General features: G+C 46.2%; 1 protein-coding gene across 2 annotated transcripts in view; it reads right to left on the bottom strand.

Annotated features, from left to right (window-relative positions):
• SLC25A12 (solute carrier family 25 member 12) overlaps nucleotides 1–22103 on the bottom strand; it is a 198025-nt gene that overhangs the window by 86792 nt on the left and 89130 nt on the right. For both annotated transcript variants that reach the window (XM_030209775.1, XM_030209776.1), the window contains exons 8-9: nucleotides 13663–13756; nucleotides 13095–13179 (exon numbers count right to left, since the gene is read on the bottom strand). In XM_030209775.1, the coding sequence (XP_030065635.1) occupies nucleotides 13095–13179; nucleotides 13663–13756 (179 nt within the window). The remainder of the gene's footprint in view (nucleotides 1–13094; nucleotides 13180–13662; nucleotides 13757–22103) is intronic.

Raw genomic sequence — 22103 nt, 5'->3', positions numbered from 1 at the left:
CTGACTCAGTACTATCTGGATAGCAAAATGGCTGTCCTAACTTTATCTGGTGAGCTATCAGGATAGCGGACCAAATATTGCTGCTATCTGGATAGCATCAGCACTGGAAGCCCTATCCAGGGCCGCCGAGAGACTGGGCCGGGCCTGGGGCAAGGCCACCCCCAGGGCCCCGCCACTGCCGCCCTCGCTGCCCCCCCCCCCCCGAGGTCACCACCGCCGCTTCCCCCCCCCCCCCCCCCCCCCCGAGGTCGCCACCGCTCCCCCTCCGTCCGCCACTGGGCCGGGCCCCCTGCATTGAAATCGCAGTCTCACCTCCGTGAAAGCAGCGCTGCGGGCAGCAGAACGTCTCCCTTCGGCCCTCCTTCCCTCCTTGTGTCCCACCCTCGCGGAAGTTACGTCAGACAAGGGCGAGACACAGGGAGGGAAGGAGGGCAGAAGGGAGGCGTTCTGCTGCCTGCAGCACTGCTTTCACGGAGGTGAGGCTGCGATTTCAATGCAGGGGGCAGACAGTCGACGACGGAGGGCGGGTGGAACTGCGGCGCCAGGCCCCCCTTGGAGGCCCGGGCCCGGGGAATTTTGTCCCCCCTGCCCTCCCCTCTCTGTGGCTATGGCCCTATCCATAGATTCTTCTTTGATTCCTCCTTACATTCTCCCCTCCCCTCCTCCAGTGCACTCCAATCCTCAAATACTAATCTTCTTTTCATTTTTTTCTCTGTCAGAATAAGACTGGACTCCATGGTGCCTTCTCTTTGGAACTCTCTTCCTGTTGATATGCCCCACTAGAGTCCAACTGGAAACCTCAAGACAGCACTCAAAACATGACTGCTTCTACAGACGTTCCCTTCCTAAGTGGCTTTTTGACCACTTTTTATGTTTTTTCTCCTCCCCCCTTCTCCCTCTCCCTGCTGTATTCAGTTAGTTGGTGTGCTAAACAACTGGATATTGACAACATTTTTTTTTAAATGCCACTTTCAAAGTAGAGAAATATTACACTGAAAGGGAGCTGCTTAGATAGCAGAAAGATGTTTTGGAACATACAATATATATTGAAGAATACCAACCAACTCTCTGAAGAAGGCTAGGAGGGCCCAAGAGCTGTCTTAGGTGATGATGGCAGCCAGTTTGGGATAAGATCAGGCACCTGCTGGCTGGCTGGCTGATAACAGTAGTGGTATATTTAGAGTGAAAAAAAATTTGCTCAGCGATTCATTCCATCTGAACATGTGCTGCTGTCTCACTGTTTCAGATAGGAGGATATGAAATGTTGCTACTTTCTAAAGCCTTCATTATCTGCCACGTCCTTCTTCAGTATTTGAAGAAAATAACAAATAGCAAATATGAGAAAGTACTTGCCTTCTGTGTGTAAGTCATGCTAACATCTTTTGTGACAGCGAAGATCTAGCATTAGTAGGGTATTATGACTACACAATGGAACTCCCCTTCCTTCTCACTCCCTCATGAAGATGTTATGAAAAACAGGCGAATCAGGCCAAGAGGAACCAAAGGAATGTTTTCAGAGGAAAACTCAGGGTAATGCTGGTCTTTCTTCACAGAAAGTCACTTAAGTCACAGAACTCTAAATGGAAATGAGTTAGTTGAATTTATAGGTAGTAGCTAAATCTCCGTGCCACTGCTCAATTATGAGTACTGTATTTGCAAGGCAATGTGGAATGGCATTTTAAAAATGACGTTCAAATCGGAAATCAGACATCCAAATTGGGATGTCTTAAGTTATGCTGGCATCTTACAACAAGATCTGCTGTTCTAAAATGCATGGACATTCAAGTGCTAATGATGTGCAGTATGAAATTCCATTTAAGAAAAAACAATGTCTAAAATATTGACAGGGTAACACAGGAACATATGTCTCTGTGATTTTTTTCCTTTCCATCTTTCCACCTCACTCTCAGGTGTTGAGATGAGACTAGAAATATGAAACAGATGTACAAAGGCTTCTTGTACCGCAGATATGTAAAGATGGAAATGTTCTCCTTTGAAACCACAGCCAGCATACACTGGCTGGAAGAAAAGCAGCTAAGTACCAAAACTAAATCTACGTCTCTTCTCTGAAAAGTCAACTACACAACAGAATAATATAGTTAATCTCTATAAATACTCTTGCCTTCACCTAAATTGTACATACTCAATGAGCCTTAAACAATCATGGAATAGTTCATTATATACTGTATTTTTGATGGCACTCAAAAAGTCAAGATGGCCTATTTAATTAAACCAGAGAATCTAAGTATTCTAAGCTATTATTGCTGAGAAAAGGAGCAGCCTTAGACTACACATAATTTTTACAGCTAAAGACTAAAATACAAGAATTGAAGGGAGAAGGGGTAATCCTATATAATAATTCTCACCTCCAACGTTCTGAGGCTGCCTGGAACCGTGGGTCCCTCGGAGGTGGTCTGCTTCATGGAGTAGATAAAACTGACGTCATAACACCAAGACAGCTGAGCGAATCACATGAAGTGGCACGTGAACAAGAACAACAAAACAAGGCTCGAGCCTGTCTGCCAACCTCCCGAACCTCCCGCACACACTAAACTGCCCTCACAAAACAAACCTGCCGACGACAGATCCACCCTCACGGAGCGCCGTCCCGAACCTGCCGTCCTCCAAGAAAAGAAGAAACAGCCACGGCCACAAAAACTAAACAACCAACCAGACTGCCACCCTCACGGAGTGCCGTCCCGAATCTGCCGTACTCCTCAAAAATAAAAAACAAGCCGCTCACCACACTGACGAGTCGCCCTACCGAACCTGCCGCGCTCATAAAGATCGGCAGCGTCTTTGATGGCGAGGTGGGAGCGAAGCATGACAAAAATGGCAGAGCTGACGGATGCACGAGGTGAGGAGCAGTCTGGAGAGGCTGGAGGGAAGCAGTGCTTTGTTGAAATGGAGGACACCTCGGAGATACAGAGCGGTGAGCAGACAGAGGAGCAGGGACAAGGGTGAGCCTGCTCGCTCTTCAATGCTGCCACCGGGACACCGGTAAGAGAGGGGGAGAGGGGGGTTGGCAATTTTGGAGGGGGGGGCGACGTGCACGTTGGGGGATGGGGGGAGGGAGGGGGGACTGGAACTCGGAGGGAGGACAGAATGAAGGACAGTGACAGAGGGAGGGAGGAAGCCATGGAAATCGGAGGGGAGGAAAGGGGGCCGTGGGACTTGGAGGGGACACAGGGAGAGAGCGAGGTGGGGGGAGGAAAACCTTGCTAGCGCCCGTTTCCTTTCATACAGAAACGGGCCTTTTTTACTAGTTTTAAATAATGTATACAAATGGTTTTTATTTTAAGAGTATAAGACCATTAGTTTTGTTTTTTTTTTGTCTCCTGGCAGTTGGTGCAGGGCAAGCCCAATGGTATCAGATGCCCTAGATGAACTTTAGCCATGTACTCCTCCCCTTCCAAGGGCAGCTCAAGGCCCTATCTACCCCCATAGTTCAGTATTTCCCTCTCTAGCCCCATCCCCCAAGGAGGCCAGCACCTCTTCCCTTCCCCTCTCTACCCCAACCCTCAGGCGGCCAGCATCTTCCATTCCCCTCTACCCCCCTCCCACAGTGGCCAGCATCTCCCCTTCTGCTATCCCCTTCCCCCAGTGGCCACCATCTCCCCTTCTTTTCTCTACCCCCATCTCCCCATCTTTCCTGGTTCACAACTCCTCAGCTGGCCAGCAACTCATCTACCCTTCCCTACTCTCAACCCATGTCCAGCATCCCCTCCTCACTTTGGAGTCTGCCCCGCCCCTACCTCCTTCTACACTGGCCCCAAAGCTTAAAGAAGAATATGTTTTGCATGGGCCCTGTAGATTCAAGCTCACACTGAAGTCCTGCTGTGTTCTGCTCCACTTTGACAGGAAGCCTGCTCAAAGTGGAGCAAGACAATGCATTGTCTGAAAACAGGCCTGAGCTTGCAGGATCCATACGATACTCACAAGCTCAGGGCCACTGTGGAAGGAGGCTGGGGGGGGGGGGGGGGCAGCAATGGCAGGCCCAATAGGGGATAGGCTCCCATGCATGCCAGAGCTGGGTGGGGGGGCATTGTCAGGAGTTAAGAAGTGGCACATAAACGCTATTCAGCAAGCACAGGGGTGGGCAACTTTGGTCCTCGAGGGCCACAACCCAGTCAGATTTTCAGGATTTTCCCAAAGAATATGCATGAAATCTATTTACATATAATGGAAGCAGTGCATGCAAATAGATCTCATGCATATTCATTGATTAATCATCCAACGAGTTACTTGTCTTTAACTGATTACAATTTTACAGTCTTGCATCCAGTAAGTTTCATGAAAATTTTTTGTATATATTTTAAACCTTTTTATTAATCTTGTTTGCATGTATATCTATACAAACCCAATATTACTTCACTGCCTATTAACCTTTCATACTACCAATCATACCTCCATTCATTCTCCTACTAGCAACGGATTCCCCTATTAACCATTAGGTGTTAGATTATTGCCTATTACACATTGTTTTACATTTCTTTCATCATATTACTTAGTAACCAATTGTATATCAGTTCTTTTATCACACTAAAGAAGTCCAATGTCTGTTACTATAAGCACAGTCTAATTAAATCTTCTTAATCGCAATTTCACTTATCTGGGTGATGCTTAATCTGTTAATCCTCTTTATGGTGTGATGGGTTGTCCGTCACGTCGTGCTCTGTTATCTCAATAAAAAGTCTCTGCTGGGGTGGGGGGGGGGGAGGTGGTGGTAGACGGGAATGTTTATATGAATATCATAAAATGTAAAAGGTTCAAACATTTTGAGGTTCACGGGGCACTTGTTGCAGCATTGATTATTCCTTTGGTGGCTGTATTGGTTTAATAAGTTACAGGTGAAAAGTTGGACTAAGTTATGTATCATGCTCTGTATTATCTATGTTGATATGTGGAGTGTTATCTTATTTTGTCAATGCTAAATAAAGACCTTTATAAATTAAAAAAAAAGTCTCTGCTACTGGATGTGATTCCTTCCCCCTCGTAGTGATAGAACTCCCTTGTCAAAGCCCACTTTATCACAGCCCTACGCGTTTCGTTCTTAGCATCTTCAGGGGCATCGAGTCTGAACATAACAACAAGCAATGAAGTAATATCCTATCATTCTTACCCTTAATACTCTCTACTATCTGATAACTATCCATGCTATCCTACCTTATAACTTCTTGCAATTCTGTTTTGTGGTTTCTGCCAGAGAGGCTCACTCCACCGGACATCAGGAAATGGCATCTACCTGCCTTCTAACGTTGCGCCTGCGTGATCAGTGTCAAAATGCTGTTCGAATCTTCAAACCCATTTATATACCCACCCAATCTACTTTCTTGTTTAATCCCATAGGAGTCACTGTTCTCCATTCATAAATCATGCGTTGCTCAACTTGTAACATTCTATGTAGAACCTTTCCTCCCCTGTTCAAATCCATCTGTTTTAGCACAATGAATCTGACTTCTTCAACTTTATGATTTTTTTATGAGCCAATGTTTTACTAACGGAGTATCTACTTTCTGTAATCTTATATTGCTAAGATGTTGAGCCAATCTATATTTGACTTTTCAGGGGCTTTTGACAACAACCACAGAAATTTTAGAACAAGGCCAGTGCCGGGCAGACTTCTATGCCCTAAGCTGACAAGTTAAAGAGTGATAAATCACCTGGACCGGATGGTATACACCCCAGGGTATTGAAAGAACTCAAATATGAAATTGTTGATCTGCTGCTAGTGATCTGTAACCTGTCATTAAAGTCATCTATAGTACCTGAGGACTGGAGGGTGGCCAAAAGCCTGATTTCAGTGCCGGGCAAAATAGTGGAAACTATTATAAAGAATAAAATTACAGAACATGTAGAGAAACATGGTTTAATGGCACTGAGTCAGCATGGATTCAGACATGAGAGGTCTTGCCTCACCAATTTATTTATTTCAATCAATTTGTTTTTTGAAGGCGTGAATAAACATGTGGATAAAGGTGAGACGGTTGATGTAGTGTATCTAGGTTTTCAGAAAGCTTTTTACAAAGTTCATGACAGACTCCTGAGAAAATGAAAAAGAGTCATGGCATAGGAAGAAATGTTCTGTTGTGGATTAGGAACTGGATACTGGACAGAAAACAGAGGGTAGGTTTAATTGGCCATTTTTCTCAATGGAGGAGGGTGAACTGTGGATTGCCACAGGGATCTGTACTAGGACAGGTGCTATTTAACATTTATAAATGATCTGGAAATTGGAACGACGAATGAGGTGATTAAGTTTGCGGATGACACAAAACTATTCAAAGTTGTCAAAACGCATGCGGATTGTGAAATATTGCAGGAAGACCTTAGAAAACGATGACTGGGCAACTAAATAAGATTTAACCATCTCTCTGACCTCATGTGAAACTTTCTTTAAATCAGTCACCTTACTTTCTAACTCTTCTTAGTCTCTTACCTATCTATATGTTCCTTCTTTGCTTTACCCTTCACCATCAATTAAAATGTTCTATTACATATCATGTTGACATTGTAAGTAGTATACCATGCCATATTTTGTATTGTTATTTGAATACTTTTACTGCTGTAATTGCCTATTGCTCATGTTTGTTCTATTCTTGCTGTACACTGCCTTGACTGAATTCCTTCAAAAAGGAGGTAAATAAATCATAATAATAAAAAAAAAAATAACAGAAGAAATTTAATGTACACAAATGCAAAGTGATGTACATTGGGAAGAACAATCCGAATCATATTTATCTAATGCTACGGACCACTTTAGAAGTCAGCATTTAAGAAAAAGACCTAGGTGTCATTGTAGACAATATGCTGAAATCTTCTGCCCAGTGTGCAGTGGCGGCCAAAAAAGCAAACAGGGTGCTAGGGATTATTAGGAGAGGGATGCAAAATAAGACCAAATATATTATAATGCCTCTGTATCGCTCCATTGTGTGACCTCACCTTGAGTATTGTGTTCAGTTCTGGTCAGTGCACAAGAAGAAGAGGCTGACCACAGACTAGACCAACTCGGGAGATGATGTTGATGAAAATACTTTATTGATTGTTCAAGGGACCCGACACGGTCCGTGTTTTGACACCCAAGGGCGTCTGCCTCAGGGGTCACAAAAGGTATTCGCAATCGGGATCCCGAGACTCCATCTCGCCGCTTCTCTTTCGGTCTCTGATCACTTTTACCAGAAGCCGGGGACGGGGTTCAGCTGTACCAGCACAAGCACCATGCACAGTCCCACGTGAGCCCAGCTTCCTTGGATATGCCCCCTCCGGAACTGCTCCCGCGTGAGGAGAGGCTAAAGAGGTTAGAGCTCTTCAGCTTGGAAAAGTGACGGCGGAGGGGGGATATGACTGAGGTCTACAAAATCCTGAGTGGAATGGAACGGTTGGAGGTGAAATGTTTTTTCGCTCATTCAAAAAGTATAAAGACCAGGGGGCACTCAATAAAATTGCATGGAAATAGATTTAAAACAAATAGGAGGAAATATTTTTTCACTCAAAGAATAGTTAAGTTCTGGAACTCGTTGCCAGAGGATGTGGTAATGGTGGTTAGTGTATCTGGATTTAAAAAAATTTTGCACAAGTTCCTGGAGAAAACCACTGCTTGCCCTAGGATTAGTAGGGTGGAATGGTGCTACTAAATGTGTTTCTGTCAGGTACTTGTGATCTGGATTGGCCACTGCTGGAAGCACCATTGATCTGACCCAGAATAGCTGTTCTTATACATATAGTAACATAGTAACATAGTAGATGATGGCAGAAAAAGACCTGCACGGTCCATCCAGTCTGCCCAAGAAATGTGCCACCTTATACCTTATCTTGATTTGTACTTGTCTTTTTCAGGGCGCAGACCGTACAAGTCTGCCCAGCACTATCCCCGCCTCCCACCATTGGCTCTGGCACAGACCATATAAGTCTGCCCGGCACTATCCCCGTCTCCCAACCACCAGCCCCGCCTCCCACTACCAGCTCTGTTATCCAATCTTGGCTACATAGAAATATGTAGACAAAAATTAAACTGAACCCCCAAGAAGCCAGTGTATTGCAAACAGTGCAATACACGTCTTTCTGTGCTGTGCAAATATAAAGAGAGCAAATGTAAATTTCAAAAACTGACATATTCCAACTGCTACATTATAAATTAACAAATAAAACAAAAACAGAAAATAAGGCGATACATTTATTAGACTAACTTATTACATTTTTTGACTAGTTTTCGAAGGCCAAAACCACCTTTCTTAAGTCAGGACAAGCACACTATAACAGCAGTATACTGTTCAGACCTGAAGAAGGTGGTTTTGGTCTATGAAAGCTAGTCAAAAATGTATTAAGTCCAATAAACAGGTGTCACCTTATTTTCTGATTTTCTTTTATTTATATGTAGTAACTATTGAAGTGGACAAACACAGCTAATACTTGGTGGCAAAACCCTTGTTGGCAAGCACAGCGGTCAGACGTCTTCTGTAGTTGATGATGAGGTTTGCACACATGTCAGGAGGAATTTTGGTCCACTCCTCTTTGCAGATCATCTCTAAATCATTAAGAGTTCTGGGCTGTCGCTTGGCAACTCGCAGCTTCAGCTCCCTCCATAAGTTTTCAATGGGATTAAGGTCTGGTGACTGGCTAGGCCACTCCATGACCCTAATGTGCTTCTTCCTGAGCCACTCCTTTGTTGCCTTGGCTGTATGTTTTGGGTCATTGTCGTGCTGGAAGACCCAGCCACGACCCATTTTTAAGGCCCTGGCGGAGGGAAGGAGGTTGTCACTCAGAATTGTACGGTACATGGCCCCATCCATTCTCCCATTGATGCGGTGAAGTAGTCCTGTGCCCTTAGCAGAGAAACACCCCCAAAACATAACATTTCCACCTCCATGCTTGACAGTGGGGACGGTGTTCTTTGGGTCATAGGCAGCAATTCTCTTCCTCCAAACACGGCAGTTGAGTTCATGCCAAAGAGCTCAATTTTTGTCTCATCTGACCACAGCACCTTCTCCCAATCACTCTCGGCATCATCAAGGTGTTCACTGGCAAACTTCAGACGGGCCGTCACATGTGCCTTCCGGAGCAGGGGGATCTTGCGGGCACTGCAGGATTGCAATCCGTTATGTCGTAATGTGTTACCAATGGTTTTCGTGGTGACAGTGGTCCCAGCTGCCTTGAGATCATTGACAAGTTCCCCCCTTGTAGTTGTAGGCTGATTTCTAACCTTCCTCATGATCAAGGATACCCCACGAGGTGAGATTTTGCGTGGAGCCCCAGATCTTTGTCGATTGACAGTCATTTTGTACTTCTTCCATTTTCTTACTATGGCACCAACAGTTGTCTCCTTCTCGCCCAGCGTCTTACTGATGGTTTTGTAGCCCATTCCAGCCTTGTGCAGGTGTATGATCTTGTCCCTGACATCCTTAGACAGCTCCTTGCTCTTGGCCATTTTGTAGAGGTTAGAGTCTGACTGATTCACTGAGTCTGTGGACAGGTGTCTTTCATACAGGTGACCATTGCCGACAGCTGTCTGTCATGCAGGTAACGAGTTGATTTGGAGCATCTACCTGGTCTGTAGGGGCCAGATCTCTTACTGGTTGGTGGGGGATCAAATACTTATTTCCCTCTGCAGAATGCAAATAAATTCATATACTTTCCACAATGTGATTTTCCGGATTTAATTTGTGATGTGCTATCTCTCACTGTTACCAATAACCTACCCTTCAATTATGGGCTGCTCATGTCTTTGTCAGTGGGCAAACTTACAAAATCAGCAAGGGATCAAATACTTATTTCCACCACTGTAACTGTAGTTCTTGTAACCTGCGTTATCCAGTTCCAAATCCAATGAATGTAAAAAAAAAAAAAAACATTAATAGGGGACAACGGCGAACCTTGTGGAACACGCAAGGATTAGACCAAGAATCAGATAACATGCCATCTTTTTTTTTTAACTCTATAGGACCTATATTGCAAAAAACCCTTAAACCAAGAAAAAAAACTCACCCAGAAAGTCCCAAATTATCTAGAATTTGCAATAAAATGACATGGTTCACCAAGTCAAATGCATCTGATAAATCGAATTAAAGGACCATCATCCTTCTGTCTTCACTTAATGTTAGACAAGCAGAATCTACTATTAAGCTCACCATCATTTCCGTACTGAAAGCTGAACGGAAACCAGATTGTGACGCATGCAATAAATCATGCTTATCTAAATATCCAGACAGTTGGCACGTAACCAAACCTTCCATTATCTTTACAAACATAGGAATCGATGCAACCGGTCTATAATTGGATAACAATTGAGTCGAGTCCTTACGAATTTTCAATATAGGTGTTATAACGATATGAGCTAACTCAACTGGAAAGGAACCAGAAGCTAAGGAGAAATGTAACCACTGCAATAAATGTCCTTTAAAAATGGGAGAAGCTGCTTTCATCATGATAAATTAAGAGAATAACATGCAGTAACACTTACAAAAAACTAAATCCAGTTGGTTCCAGGAAGGTAAAGCAAAATCAGACCAAAACTGGTCCCCAGGGATCTTAGCTTGAGGTCGAAACTAACTATATCGAGATCTGATAAAGATAATGACTGAAAATGTTATCTTATAGAACAAATCTTATTCTGAAAAAAAAAAAGAAATAGCTAGTTCAGAAGTTTTGGGGGACTCATCCTGCATTCGATGAGTAATAGTAGACAAAGGAATAAAATAATCCAAAGATGTTAAAAAAGAAAAAATGTCTTTAAATTGGGAGTCATTACTAGAATCCAAATGAAGATTAATATCACCTAAAAACAAATTATAGAATGTGTTGAGTTCTTTGCTACAAATTCAAAGAAATTGTGCTTGGAAATGTGCCATTTTCCTGGCAGGCAATAAAATAAAAGTTTTAAAAATTTGTCGAGGTCTGTTGTAAAGGGAATCTGGGCACCCAGATGCTGTTAGGCTGTTACCACATGGCACTGGGGTTCCTAAAAAGAGATGCCCACTTGCCCCTTTAGCACATAGGCACCTTAATGTATTAGAATTTCCATGGTGAATGAAAGCATCACTTATATGAAGTAAAGAGCTCCATCCCAGAGCACCCTGAAGAAGTTGGTTCAGAATGACTTACACTATGAAGGATGTCTCATTTTCTTTATTTTTCTTTGTAAGTCGAGATAATTTTTATTTGGCCAAGATAAACATTTTCCACAGATGAAGTACATAAGCTTTTAAGAGCACTATGACGGATCAAGGTTAGGAAACCCCACCAGAAGGACAGACATGAGGAAAACCGAACCCCTAGAACCCCTTTCGAAGCATAAACAGAAAGGAGAAGCCAAAGACCTGGAGAGTACTCCAGGAAGGGGAATCAGGAAGAATCCCATAGAGCAGTGGTTCCAAAACCTGGCCCTGGAGGCACCCCAGTCAGGTTTTTAGGATATCCACATTGAATATTCATGAGAGACATTTGCATGCAGTGGAAGCAGTTAATGCAAATCTCTCTCGTGAACATTTATTGTAGATATCCTAAAAACCTGACTGGCTGGAGTGCCTCCAGGACCAGGTTTGGGAACCATTGCCTTAGAGAAAGGGTTGCTAGATCACTAGTAGTGATGAGGCCCAGTTTTTAAAACTTAGGATCCGGCAGCGGAAACCTCTTTCTTTTCCCCTCCACCTCACACCCAAAGTTGTTCACAGCAAAATTGAAGTGTTTATATTGGAGGGAGGGGGGAGGCAAGAATCCCCTCTATGATCAGCAGAAGTTCCTTTAGAAACTGATTTACTAAGGCTTTTTTCCCATTCTGAGGCTGAAAATTTAGTAAATCAGTCCCTTAAGGTACCATTGCACATCACAGACTAAAACCAGAAGTTTCCTTTCTGGAAGCATGTTGTTAGTAGTGTGACATTACCCACCTGATAGGTGAAGCAAAGAGGTAATGGCCTTTGTTTCACATATCATGGCATGGGTCCTCACCTCTCTCTCATATGGCTCTCCCCAGCCTTCACCCACTCAGTCTCTCTCTTTCTTATAACTCACCGCCACCACCCTCTCTCATAACTCATCCCCCCAGCTTTCATGCAGTCTCTCCCTCATAACTCACCCTCCACCCCAGCTTTGATGTAATCTCTGTCTTGCATCTTGCCATTGAGTAGCTTACTACATTCCTCCTTACTCACAGCAAATCAGCTCACTGTTGTAAGCTTGAACCGCACAGTGCAGGAAGTTCGGGTACTCTCGTGGTTTCAAGTACTGCGAGGTTTGGAACCATGAGAGTATCCGAGTTCCTGCACCATGTGGCTCAAGCTTACAACAGTGAGCTGAACTGCTGTGGGCAGCTAGGTAATAATTTCTGTGGCAGCATAAAAATAAGCAATACAAATTTGGGGGCAAGATATCAGAGGTCCTAGGGTGCAATTTCAAAATGATGCCCCTATACTAAAAAACACAAAATTTAAAGCCAATTACATGGGTAAATATTGATTTTACGCATGCTAATTTGCTGTCCAAAAATTGACCTCTCTCCACCACACACACAGAATACTAGCATAACCCGGTACCGACATGCCTTACATTCATGAGCCTGCAGTTACACCAGCCACAGACCTTGCATAACTACCAGCACCTAAATGTAGAGCATTCTAAGTGGCAGCACTGCCCATGCCTCTCTCAAGCTCTATCCATATGAACGCCCTTCCCTCCCCCTGCATTTAAGTGCAATGCCACTTACATGCCCTTATAGAACAGTGCTTAGGTGCTTCACTGCCACTTAACTCACCTGCAAAAGTACTGGTATTCTGCACATTAATGCACAAGTGGCTAGTAAAAGCAGGCGCCTAGTTACAGAATTGCCCTTTAAATGCTTTTTCCCCATTTTGGAGGTAATCTTAAAAAGGTGTTTTTGCATAAAATAGGATTGTGTGTGCAGAAGTCACCTTTTATAAAATTACTTTGTCCAGGATCAAAATGGCTCCTGGACCTCTAAGCACATTAGAGGAATGTAATCTACAGTTGATATGCAGCCATGTAAAACATTTCCTTAGGTAAAACTCAGACGTTCTGGTAGTATTAGTCAAGCTCTTTTTTTTTTAAGCCCATTCCAGTCACATGTCTGATGTGCCTCCTACCTGTCTCTGGACTTCTGCCAAGTTGTAAGGAAGGGCCCCTTCTTCCAGTGGCTCTATTCTCTCAATGTCAGCTAAAGTCAAACGACTCAAGGTAAAAACAAAAGCAGAAAAATAAAAAGTCAGGCAAAATGTAGCAGCATTTGTGTTGATGAGAAAAGATTGGCACTTAAAAAAAAATGATTAATACTGCTTTAAGACTGAAAAGGTTGCAGACACTATAATTAGTTTTGTGAGTTGTTATTTAAAATCAAACAGCATTTGTGCAGGAGGAGAGGTATTTTCCAATAGCAACACTATAGTGCAGTGGTCTTTTAACTATCAAAAACCTAAATAAACTAAAATACACGCATAACCACATTACAGCATGTAAATCAGTCAGTAATATCCTATTGCTCAACTGTCTCGTGCTAAGGTTCTATTTCAATAATGCCTCGAGCATACTATCATTCTTACCCACATGAAATACAAGTCAACACTGCAAACCTCAGACTAAAAGTCAGACTTCAGACAAATGCGGCAGATTCAAAGCCAGTTTCTGACTACAGTATAATATATTGAATATAATTACCCCGTAGCACTGAATAAGTCTGCCAGCTGGAACAATATATCAATTTCCAGAGGTGTGACTTGTCCAAATTTGTTTGCAGCATGGGCAAACTCCTCTGTGTTGAGACAAAAAAAAAAAAAAAAAGAGATGAGATTCAGTTACAACATTCTTGCTTTAATAAGTTGTTAACGCTGACTGATCGAAGAGATTGGGGAGGCAGCTGTCGAAGCCATTTCCACCGGTAAACCTTTTTGACCTGTGAAAATGTGCTATTTGAAAACTATCTACCCACCCTGCAGATAAAGGTATGAGCATAATTGATCAGTGTGCATACTTTCACTGACATTTCAACACAGGCATTCTCAGGACGGGGCTAGGGTATGGACTGCAAATGTATATTCAGCAATGCTACAATTTACCTCATTTATTGTATTTATGTTTATTCTTGGTTATTTTATTATTGTCATTCTGTTAAGAAAATTGTACGTTTTATGTTAAACTGTACCTGAGGTACACCGCATCGGGTGAATCTCTTCATAAAGGCAGTTAACCGATCCCAATAAAATCAATAAATAAATAGCTAAACATGTAGGGCTAAATTCAGTAAATGGTACCCAAATTTGGTTGCTAAAAAAAAAAAAAATACTCAGAGTTGGGTACCGTTTATAGAATAGCACCTAGTGCCAGAAACACGCCCAATTTTGGGCACGAGGATTTGCACCGACTGAAACCTGGTATGAATCCTTTCGCCTAAATTAGGCGTGGATCTGCATTATTCTATAACACTGCGCACAAATTGTAGAAACACCCGGACCCGCCCATGCCCTTCCCATGGCCATGTCCCTTTTTGAATCAGCACTTCAAAATTTACACATGCATCTTTATATAGAATACTGTGCAAATGCAAATTGTTGCCAATTAGCACCAGCAATTGATTGTTAGTAGTCAACTACTGGTGCTAACTAGCTCATTAGTCAATTAAATTGCATGCATTATTTTGAGCGCCATTTATAGAATGGGGGTGGGGAGATAAGGCTTTATATTAGGGCTTCTATGTATAACCTATGCGCAGAATAAACAGCTATGTTTGGCTTGGACACCCCAGATTTTTTCAGATCCAAACATATACCCCTAATTCTATAGCCTGGAGTGCACATTTTACTTATTAAATTTTGAGAATTTAATATACCGCCATTTGGAGTCCATTACAATGGTGGGCAAAGTTATGGGTTCACAAATTAATGTGCACATGTTGTAAAATAAGGGCAGGTTCGTGTACACCTTAATTCATAAATTAGACGCTAACTGGCACTACCAATAACAGCTATAACTGGAGTTAACCGGTGCTGACACTAATTCGCAGTTGCGTGCATAAATGCCCTTAGTTGTAATTCTACAACCCTAGCACATAATTCCTTACTGCACAAGTGCTGGGGGAGGGGGGGTGTGGACAGAGGGGCATGAGCAAGCCCAACACTTACACGCTAAGGTTACAAAATACTGTGACTTACACGGGTAACTAACAGGAGTTCGGTGCAAGCACTTACACTAGCCTTTGATATGGCATAAACGCTGATGAATAAAGTTAGGCGCTAAAATGCTGACTTGCGCTAGTGTTGCCATCGCAAGTAGTATACCATGCCATACTTTGTATTGTTGTTCAAATATTTTTACTGCTCTAATTGCCTCCTGCTCATGTTTGATCTATTCTTACTGTACACCGCCTTGAGTGAATTCCTTCAAAAAGGCGGTAAATAAATCCTAATAAATAAATAAAATAAATAAACATAATAGTAATTACGTGTGTAATTGCCAATATAGAGTTCGCACTTAGAGCCCAGCATTTTAACTTTGGCCGACCTTTATGGAATTACCTCCATAGGCAGTATACATCAGCTATCAGCACTGCCTCTGGAATGGCCTACCCACATCCCCTCTGCCACATTTTTCAAATACAAGGATTCCTATATTTAGCATGGCACCAAATGTCGGAATGCTTTTTGAATATTGGCCTAATTGTTTTCCCTGGAAATGTACAGGCACAAAAAGCAAAATTAGGGCAATTTTCATTGTGGAAGCATGCAGGTACTTTCACTTGGAAACTGATGCAAAATGCCACAGATATAAACTTTGCAACAATACAGGCAGTGCAAAAACTGCTCTTTATATCACTGGACAGCCACACAGGGGTAAAGGTATACGATTAAGAACATGGACAGAGGGAGGGGAGGAACAATGTTATTACACTGTTACTGTAAGAAATAGGGAATTCTAGGTTCTGAAGTGCCGTGGTTGTTGCAGTTTATGATCATTAAGGTCTCCGTAATTGGGACTCCGGAAAGGGTCCTAGACAGTTCTCCTAGATATAGGTATAGAAGTTGTTCAAACACGTTATAATGTTCAAGGAGACGTAGGGATGGATATAGGAGAATGAAAAGCTGTTTATGTGTTAGTCCTACTTATATATTCCTGGTATAGCCAAACTATATACTGTATAAAGGAATGCTTTACTGGGACTGTTTATACTAATCTGGTTGACATAGCGGGAGTCACAAATAAGGGGGTAGGGGGAGGGTTAGAGGGGAAGGATGGCAATATATTAAAAAAAGGATGGTGATGGCTTTTATCATAAGGTAAAATTATGTATCATACCTGATAATTTTCTTTCCATTAATCATAGCTGATCAATCCATAGACTGGTGGGGTTGTGTCCATCTACCAGCAGGTGGAGATAGAGAGCAAACTTTACCTCCCTATATGTGGTCATGTGCTGCCGGAAACTCCTCAGTATGTCGATATCAAAGCTCCATCCGCAGGACTCAGCACTTAGAGAATTACACCCACAAAGGGACACTCTGCCCAGCTCACCACCGCCGAAACGGGGGAGGGGAATTAACCCAGCTCATCCCCACACAAGTGGGGGAGGGGAATCCGTCCAGCTCATCCCCGCGGAGCGGGGGAGGGACACCACCCCGCCGATGCGGGGGGATCTGGCTTATCCTGCAACCGCAACCGCGGGAGGAGCTGACTGACCCTAACACCGCCGAAGCGGGAGGGGTACAAAGCTGCCCTACAGCCGCACGAAGCGGGAGGGAGTGCCGGCAGAATTTAAGTCTCAATCCAGCCCCGTAAAACGGAGGGGAGAGGAATGCAGCAGCTCACTGTAACACAAATTCGTCTCAACTCTTGAAGAATCCAAGTGAAAAAACTTGAACACGAAGTCCTCCTGAAGTAACTGAAGACTAAACTTGAACCTAAAATTCAACCAGAATATAAACAGTACAGATATCTGGGAGGGGCTATGGATTGATCAGCTATGATTAATGGAAAGAAAATTATCAGGTATGATACATAATTTTACCTTCCATATCATCATGCTGATCAATCCATAGACTGGTGGGATGTACCGAAGCAGTACTCACCCAGGGCGGGACATTGAAATCCCTGACCGCAACACTGAAGCTCCAAACCGGGCCTCCGCCCGAGCAGCCACAGTCAAGCGGTAATGTCTGGAGAAGGTATGGGCCGATGCCCAAGTTGCCGCCCTGCAAATCTCTTCCAAGGAGACGGACCTGGCCTCTGCCATCGAGGTCGCCTGAGCTCTAGTGGAGTGGGCCTTCAACTGAATAGGCGGCACCTTCCCCGCGGCCACATAAGCCGCTGCAATGGCTTCCTTGACCCATCTTGCCACTGTAGGCTTAGCAGCCTGCAGACCCTTACGAGGACCTGCAAACAGGACAAACAGATGATCCGACTTCCGGAAATCATTGGTCATTTCCAAGTATCTGATGATGACCCGTCTCACATCCAGATATTTGAGAGCAGAATACTCTTCTGGGTAGACCTCCCTACGAAAGGAAGGGAGACAGAGCTGCTGACTCACATGGAAGCGAGAAACAATCTTGGGTAGGAAGGAAGGCACTGTGCGAATAGTCACTCCTGCCTCAGTGAACTGCAGAAAAAGCTCTCGACAAGAGAGTGCCTGGAGCTCGGAAACTCTCCTGGCTGAAGTGATAGCCACCAAAAAGACTGCTTTCAACGTCAGGTCTTTCAGAGATGCCCTCGACAAGGGTTCAAAAAACGGCTTTGTAAGGCTCTTAGCACCAGGTTGAGATTCCACGCAGGCACCACTGAGTGCAGAGGAGGGCGCAGGCGATTAACTCCCTTGAGGAAACGCACCACATCTGGCTGCAAAGCCAGGGAAGCACCCTTCAGGCGGCCCCTGAAGCAAGCCAGGGCCGCTACCTGGACTTTCAGGGAACTGAGCGACAGGCCTTTCTCCAGACCTTCTTGCAGGAACGCCAGCACTGAAGAAATTGGAGCAGTAAATGGAGAAAGTGAACCTGCTTCACACCACGCTGCAAAGGTACGCCAGACCCTGGCGTAAGCAGTAGAAGTAGAGCGCTTCCCCGCTCTCAGCAGAGTGCCGATGACCTTGTCTGAGAAGCCCTTCTTCCTCAGACTCTGCCGCTCAATAGCCAGGCCGTAAGACCAAAGGGGGAGGGATCCTCCATCACCACGGGACCCTGATGTAACAGGCCCTGCTCCACTGGCAGTCGCAGAGGTTCGTCCACTGAGAGCCTGATCAAGTCCGCATACCAGGGACATCTGGGCCAATCCGGACCCACCAGGATTATCCGGCCCGGATGCTTTGCCACCCGGTCTAGCACCCTGCCCAACATGGGCCAGGGCGGGAACACATAGAGAAGCTCTTGTGTCGGCCACTGTTGGAGAAGAGCATCTACTCCCAGGGATCGAGGGTCCCGTCCTCTGCTGAAAAAGCGCGGCACTTGGCAATTGGCCGATGACGCCATCAGATCTAGGCTCGGCTGGCCCCAGCGCTTCGTGATGTCCAAGAACGCCTGAACAGATAGCTGCCACTCTCCGGGCTCCAAGGTATGGCGACTGAGAAAGTCCGCCTTGACATTCATGACTCCGGCAATGTGGGCCGCTGACAGCTGTTCCAGGTTCGCTTCCGCCCACTGGCATAGATTCATGGCCTCCTTGGCTAGAGGGGCGCTCTTGGTACCTCCCTGGCAGTTGACATAGGCCACAGCCGTGGCATTGTCCGACAGGACCCGTACAGGCTTCAACGCCAGTACCAGGATGAACTCCAAAAGCGCCAACCGAATGGCTCTGAGTTCCAGGAGGTTGATAGACCACTTTACCTCTGCAGGAGACCAGAGCCCCTGCGCTGTCCTTCCCAAGCAGTGGGCTCCCCAGCCCGACAAAGAGGTGTCCGTCGTGACAACAATCCACTCCGGGGTCACCAGAGGCATTCCTGCAGACAACTTGTCTGTCTGCGTCCACCAGCTCAGCGCCTTGCGCACTGCTGGGTCCAAGGGAAGGCGCACAGCATAATCCTCCGACATCGGAGTCCAGCGCTGCAGCAGAGAGTGTAGTAGTGGTCTCATATGAGCCCTGGCCCAGGGCACTACTTCCATCGTGGCCGTCATAGAGCCCAACAGCTGCACATAGTCCCAAGCCCGAAGAGGAGAGGCTACTAGGAACTGGTCCATCTGAGCCTGAAGCTTGACAATCCGATTGTCTGGCAGGAACACTCTGCCCACTTGGGTGTCGAATCGAACTCCCAGATACTCCAGGGACTGAGTTGGGCGCAGCTGGCTTTTCTCCCAGTTGATGATCCACCCCAGGGAGCTCAAAAGAGCAACCACCCGGTTCACAGCTTTGCCGCACTCTGCATAAGAGGGGGCTCGGATCAACCAGTCGTCCAGATAAGGATGGACTTGTACTCCTTCCTTCCTCAGGAAGGCCACGATGACCACCATTACTTTGGAGAAGGTCCGCGGAGCAGTAGCCAACCCGAACGGGAGGGCTCTGAACTGGAAGTGTCGGCCCAGTACTGCAAAACGCAGAAAGCGTTGATGAGTAGGCCAGATGGGAATATGCAAGTACGCTTCCTTGATGTCCAAGGATGCCAGGAACTCTCCTGCCTGCACTGCCTCTATAACAGAGCGGAGGGTCTCCATGCGAAAGAGCCTGATTGACCCCTTGAGGTCGAGGATAGGCCGTACAGAACCTCCTTTCTTTGGTACCACAAAGTAAATGGAGTAACGTCCCTTGCCAAGCTGATTTTCTGGCACCGGAACGACCGCACCCAGGCGGATCAGATTGTCCAAGGTCTGCTGCACTGCCACAGCTTTGACCGGAGACTTGCAGGGAGAGAGTACAAACCCGTCTCTTAAGGGTCGGCAGAACTCTAGCTTGTAGCCGTCTCTGATGACTTCCAGCACTCAAGCATGTGAAGTTATTGTGATCCACTCGCCCAGAAACGAGGACAGCCGTCCTCCAATCTGCACTGGGGCGTGGACCAAGGCCCCGTCATTGGGTACGAGACCCTAGGGGAGGACCGGAGGGAGCACCTCCGGGACGGCGGTCTCTGCGAAAGGAATGCTGCTTGGGGGAGACTTTCCTCTTGAAGGAAGAGGGGGCAGAGGAGCCCGACCTGCCCGGGCGGTACCGACGGGCTTCCTGAAACCGTCCTATGGAGGTACCGGGGCGAGCACTAGCCCGAGCCCTGACCTCTGGTAACCTCTTGCCCTTAGACGTGCCGAGATCGGTCACGATTTTGTCCAGCTCGACCCCAAAGAGCAGCTTGCCTTTAAAAGGCAATCTAGCCAGGCGGGATTTAGAGGCGTGGTCAGCAGACCAATGCTTCAGCCAAAGCCACCGCCGCGCAGAGATTGTCTGAGCCATGCCTTTAGCTGAGGCCCACAAGACATCATACAGCAAGTCTGCCAAATAGGCTAAGCCCGATTCCAGGGCCGGCCAATCAGCCCTCAAGGAATGATCCGAGGGGGAAGCCCGCTGCACCATAGTCAGGCACGCCCTGGCCACATAGGAGCCGCAAACTGAGGCCTGCAAACTTAAAGCAGCCGCCTCAAAGGACGACCTTAAGGCCGCCTCCAATCTTCTGTCTTGGGCGTCCTATAGGGCCGTGCCACCTTCCACCGGCAACGCCGTTTTCTTAGTCACCGCAGTGATTAAAGAAACCACGGTAGGCCACAGATAGGCCTCACGTTCACTTTCAGGCAAAGGATAGAGGCGGGACATAGCCCTAACCCCTTTAAGGCTCGCTTCCGGGACATCCCACTGAGCCGAAATTAAGGTGTGCATGGCATCATGCACGTGGAAGGTTCTATGCGGGCGCTTTGTCCCCAGCATAATGGCAGAGCCAACAGGGGCTGAGGGAGAGACGTCCTCCGGAGAGGAAATCTTCAAAATGCCCATGGCCTGCATTAACAGGTTGGGCAATTCCTCTGAGCTAAAGAGCCGCGCTGCAGAGGGGTCATCCGCTCCATCCGAGCGGGGATCCGTCTCCTCCAAGGAATCCGCAAAGGACCTTTGGGAGAACTCAGATACGCTGCCCTCATCTACATCGGAGGAGACAAAGTCCTCCAAGGCCTGGGAATCAACCCGAGGGCGTTTACCTCCGGGGGCCTCAACCTCTTTACCAGACGAGGGAGCAGGGGCAGCGTTTTGCATAAGGAAGGCCTGATGCAGCAGCAAAACAAACTCGGGGGAGAAACCCCGCATACTTTGCACTTCCGCAGCCTGGGCTACAGCCCTAGACGCACCCTCAACCGGCGCTCGCAAGAGCGGGGGAGAGACATGCTGCGCATCCAAGATGGCGTCTGGCGCGACACTCCGCGAAGGAGCCGCGTGGGAAGAACGGCGCTTAACTTTAGCCGCTTTTGTGCCGTCGCCCAAATTAAGGGCGTTCATGGCATCCATGTCTCCCACCTCAAGGGCGGCCCAAGAAGAAGCCGTCCGAGCCGCGTGGCCGGCCAATATGGCGGAGGCGAGCCGCGGGGGATAGGCGTTTATGGCGGGAAAATCCGCCACACCGGATGAAGGACCGGGACACTCATCGGTCACGAAACTGTCACCCAACAAGGGCGAATCAGACTTTAAGACCCCCGCATCCCCTCTGGAAGCGCACACGCGATCCGGGGAGCGACTCTTTGCGCACACGCGATCCGGGGAGCGACTCTTTGCGCCCTCGCCCTCCAACGCCATAAGCCACGTGGAGACCAATCGGGGAACCCCCTGCCCGCTATAAAAGGTAAAAATTACCTGCTGTCCGCTCCGAGCTGTAACGATCTGGTGTCCCAGTGAGTAGCTGCAATAAACGTTTAAATAAACGTCGAAATAAACGCCTTTAAGGACGTTCAAAATTTTTTTTTTTTTTTTTTTAAACGGAGCCAGCGGGAGGGGGGAGAAAAGGAGGGACCTGGCGCCACCAGGTTTGCACTTGCTCAAGAAGAGCCCTCAACCCCAGGCACTCAACAAAACCTAAAAATTAGGCTTGGAGGCCTAGCCAGAGCTGCTGCTGTGTGTGACCACCACCTGCTGAGATAGAGAACATACTGAGGAGTTTCCGGCAGCACATGACCACATATAGGGAGGCAAAGTTTGCTCTCTATCTCCACCTGCTGGTA

This window comes from Microcaecilia unicolor, chromosome 7 (genome assembly GCF_901765095.1).
Source record: "Microcaecilia unicolor chromosome 7, aMicUni1.1, whole genome shotgun sequence".
NCBI classification, from domain to species: domain Eukaryota; kingdom Metazoa; phylum Chordata; class Amphibia; order Gymnophiona; family Siphonopidae; genus Microcaecilia; species Microcaecilia unicolor.
The sequence above is the reverse complement of the archived record's forward strand: the minus strand, read 5'-3'. Positions and strand labels throughout refer to the sequence as shown.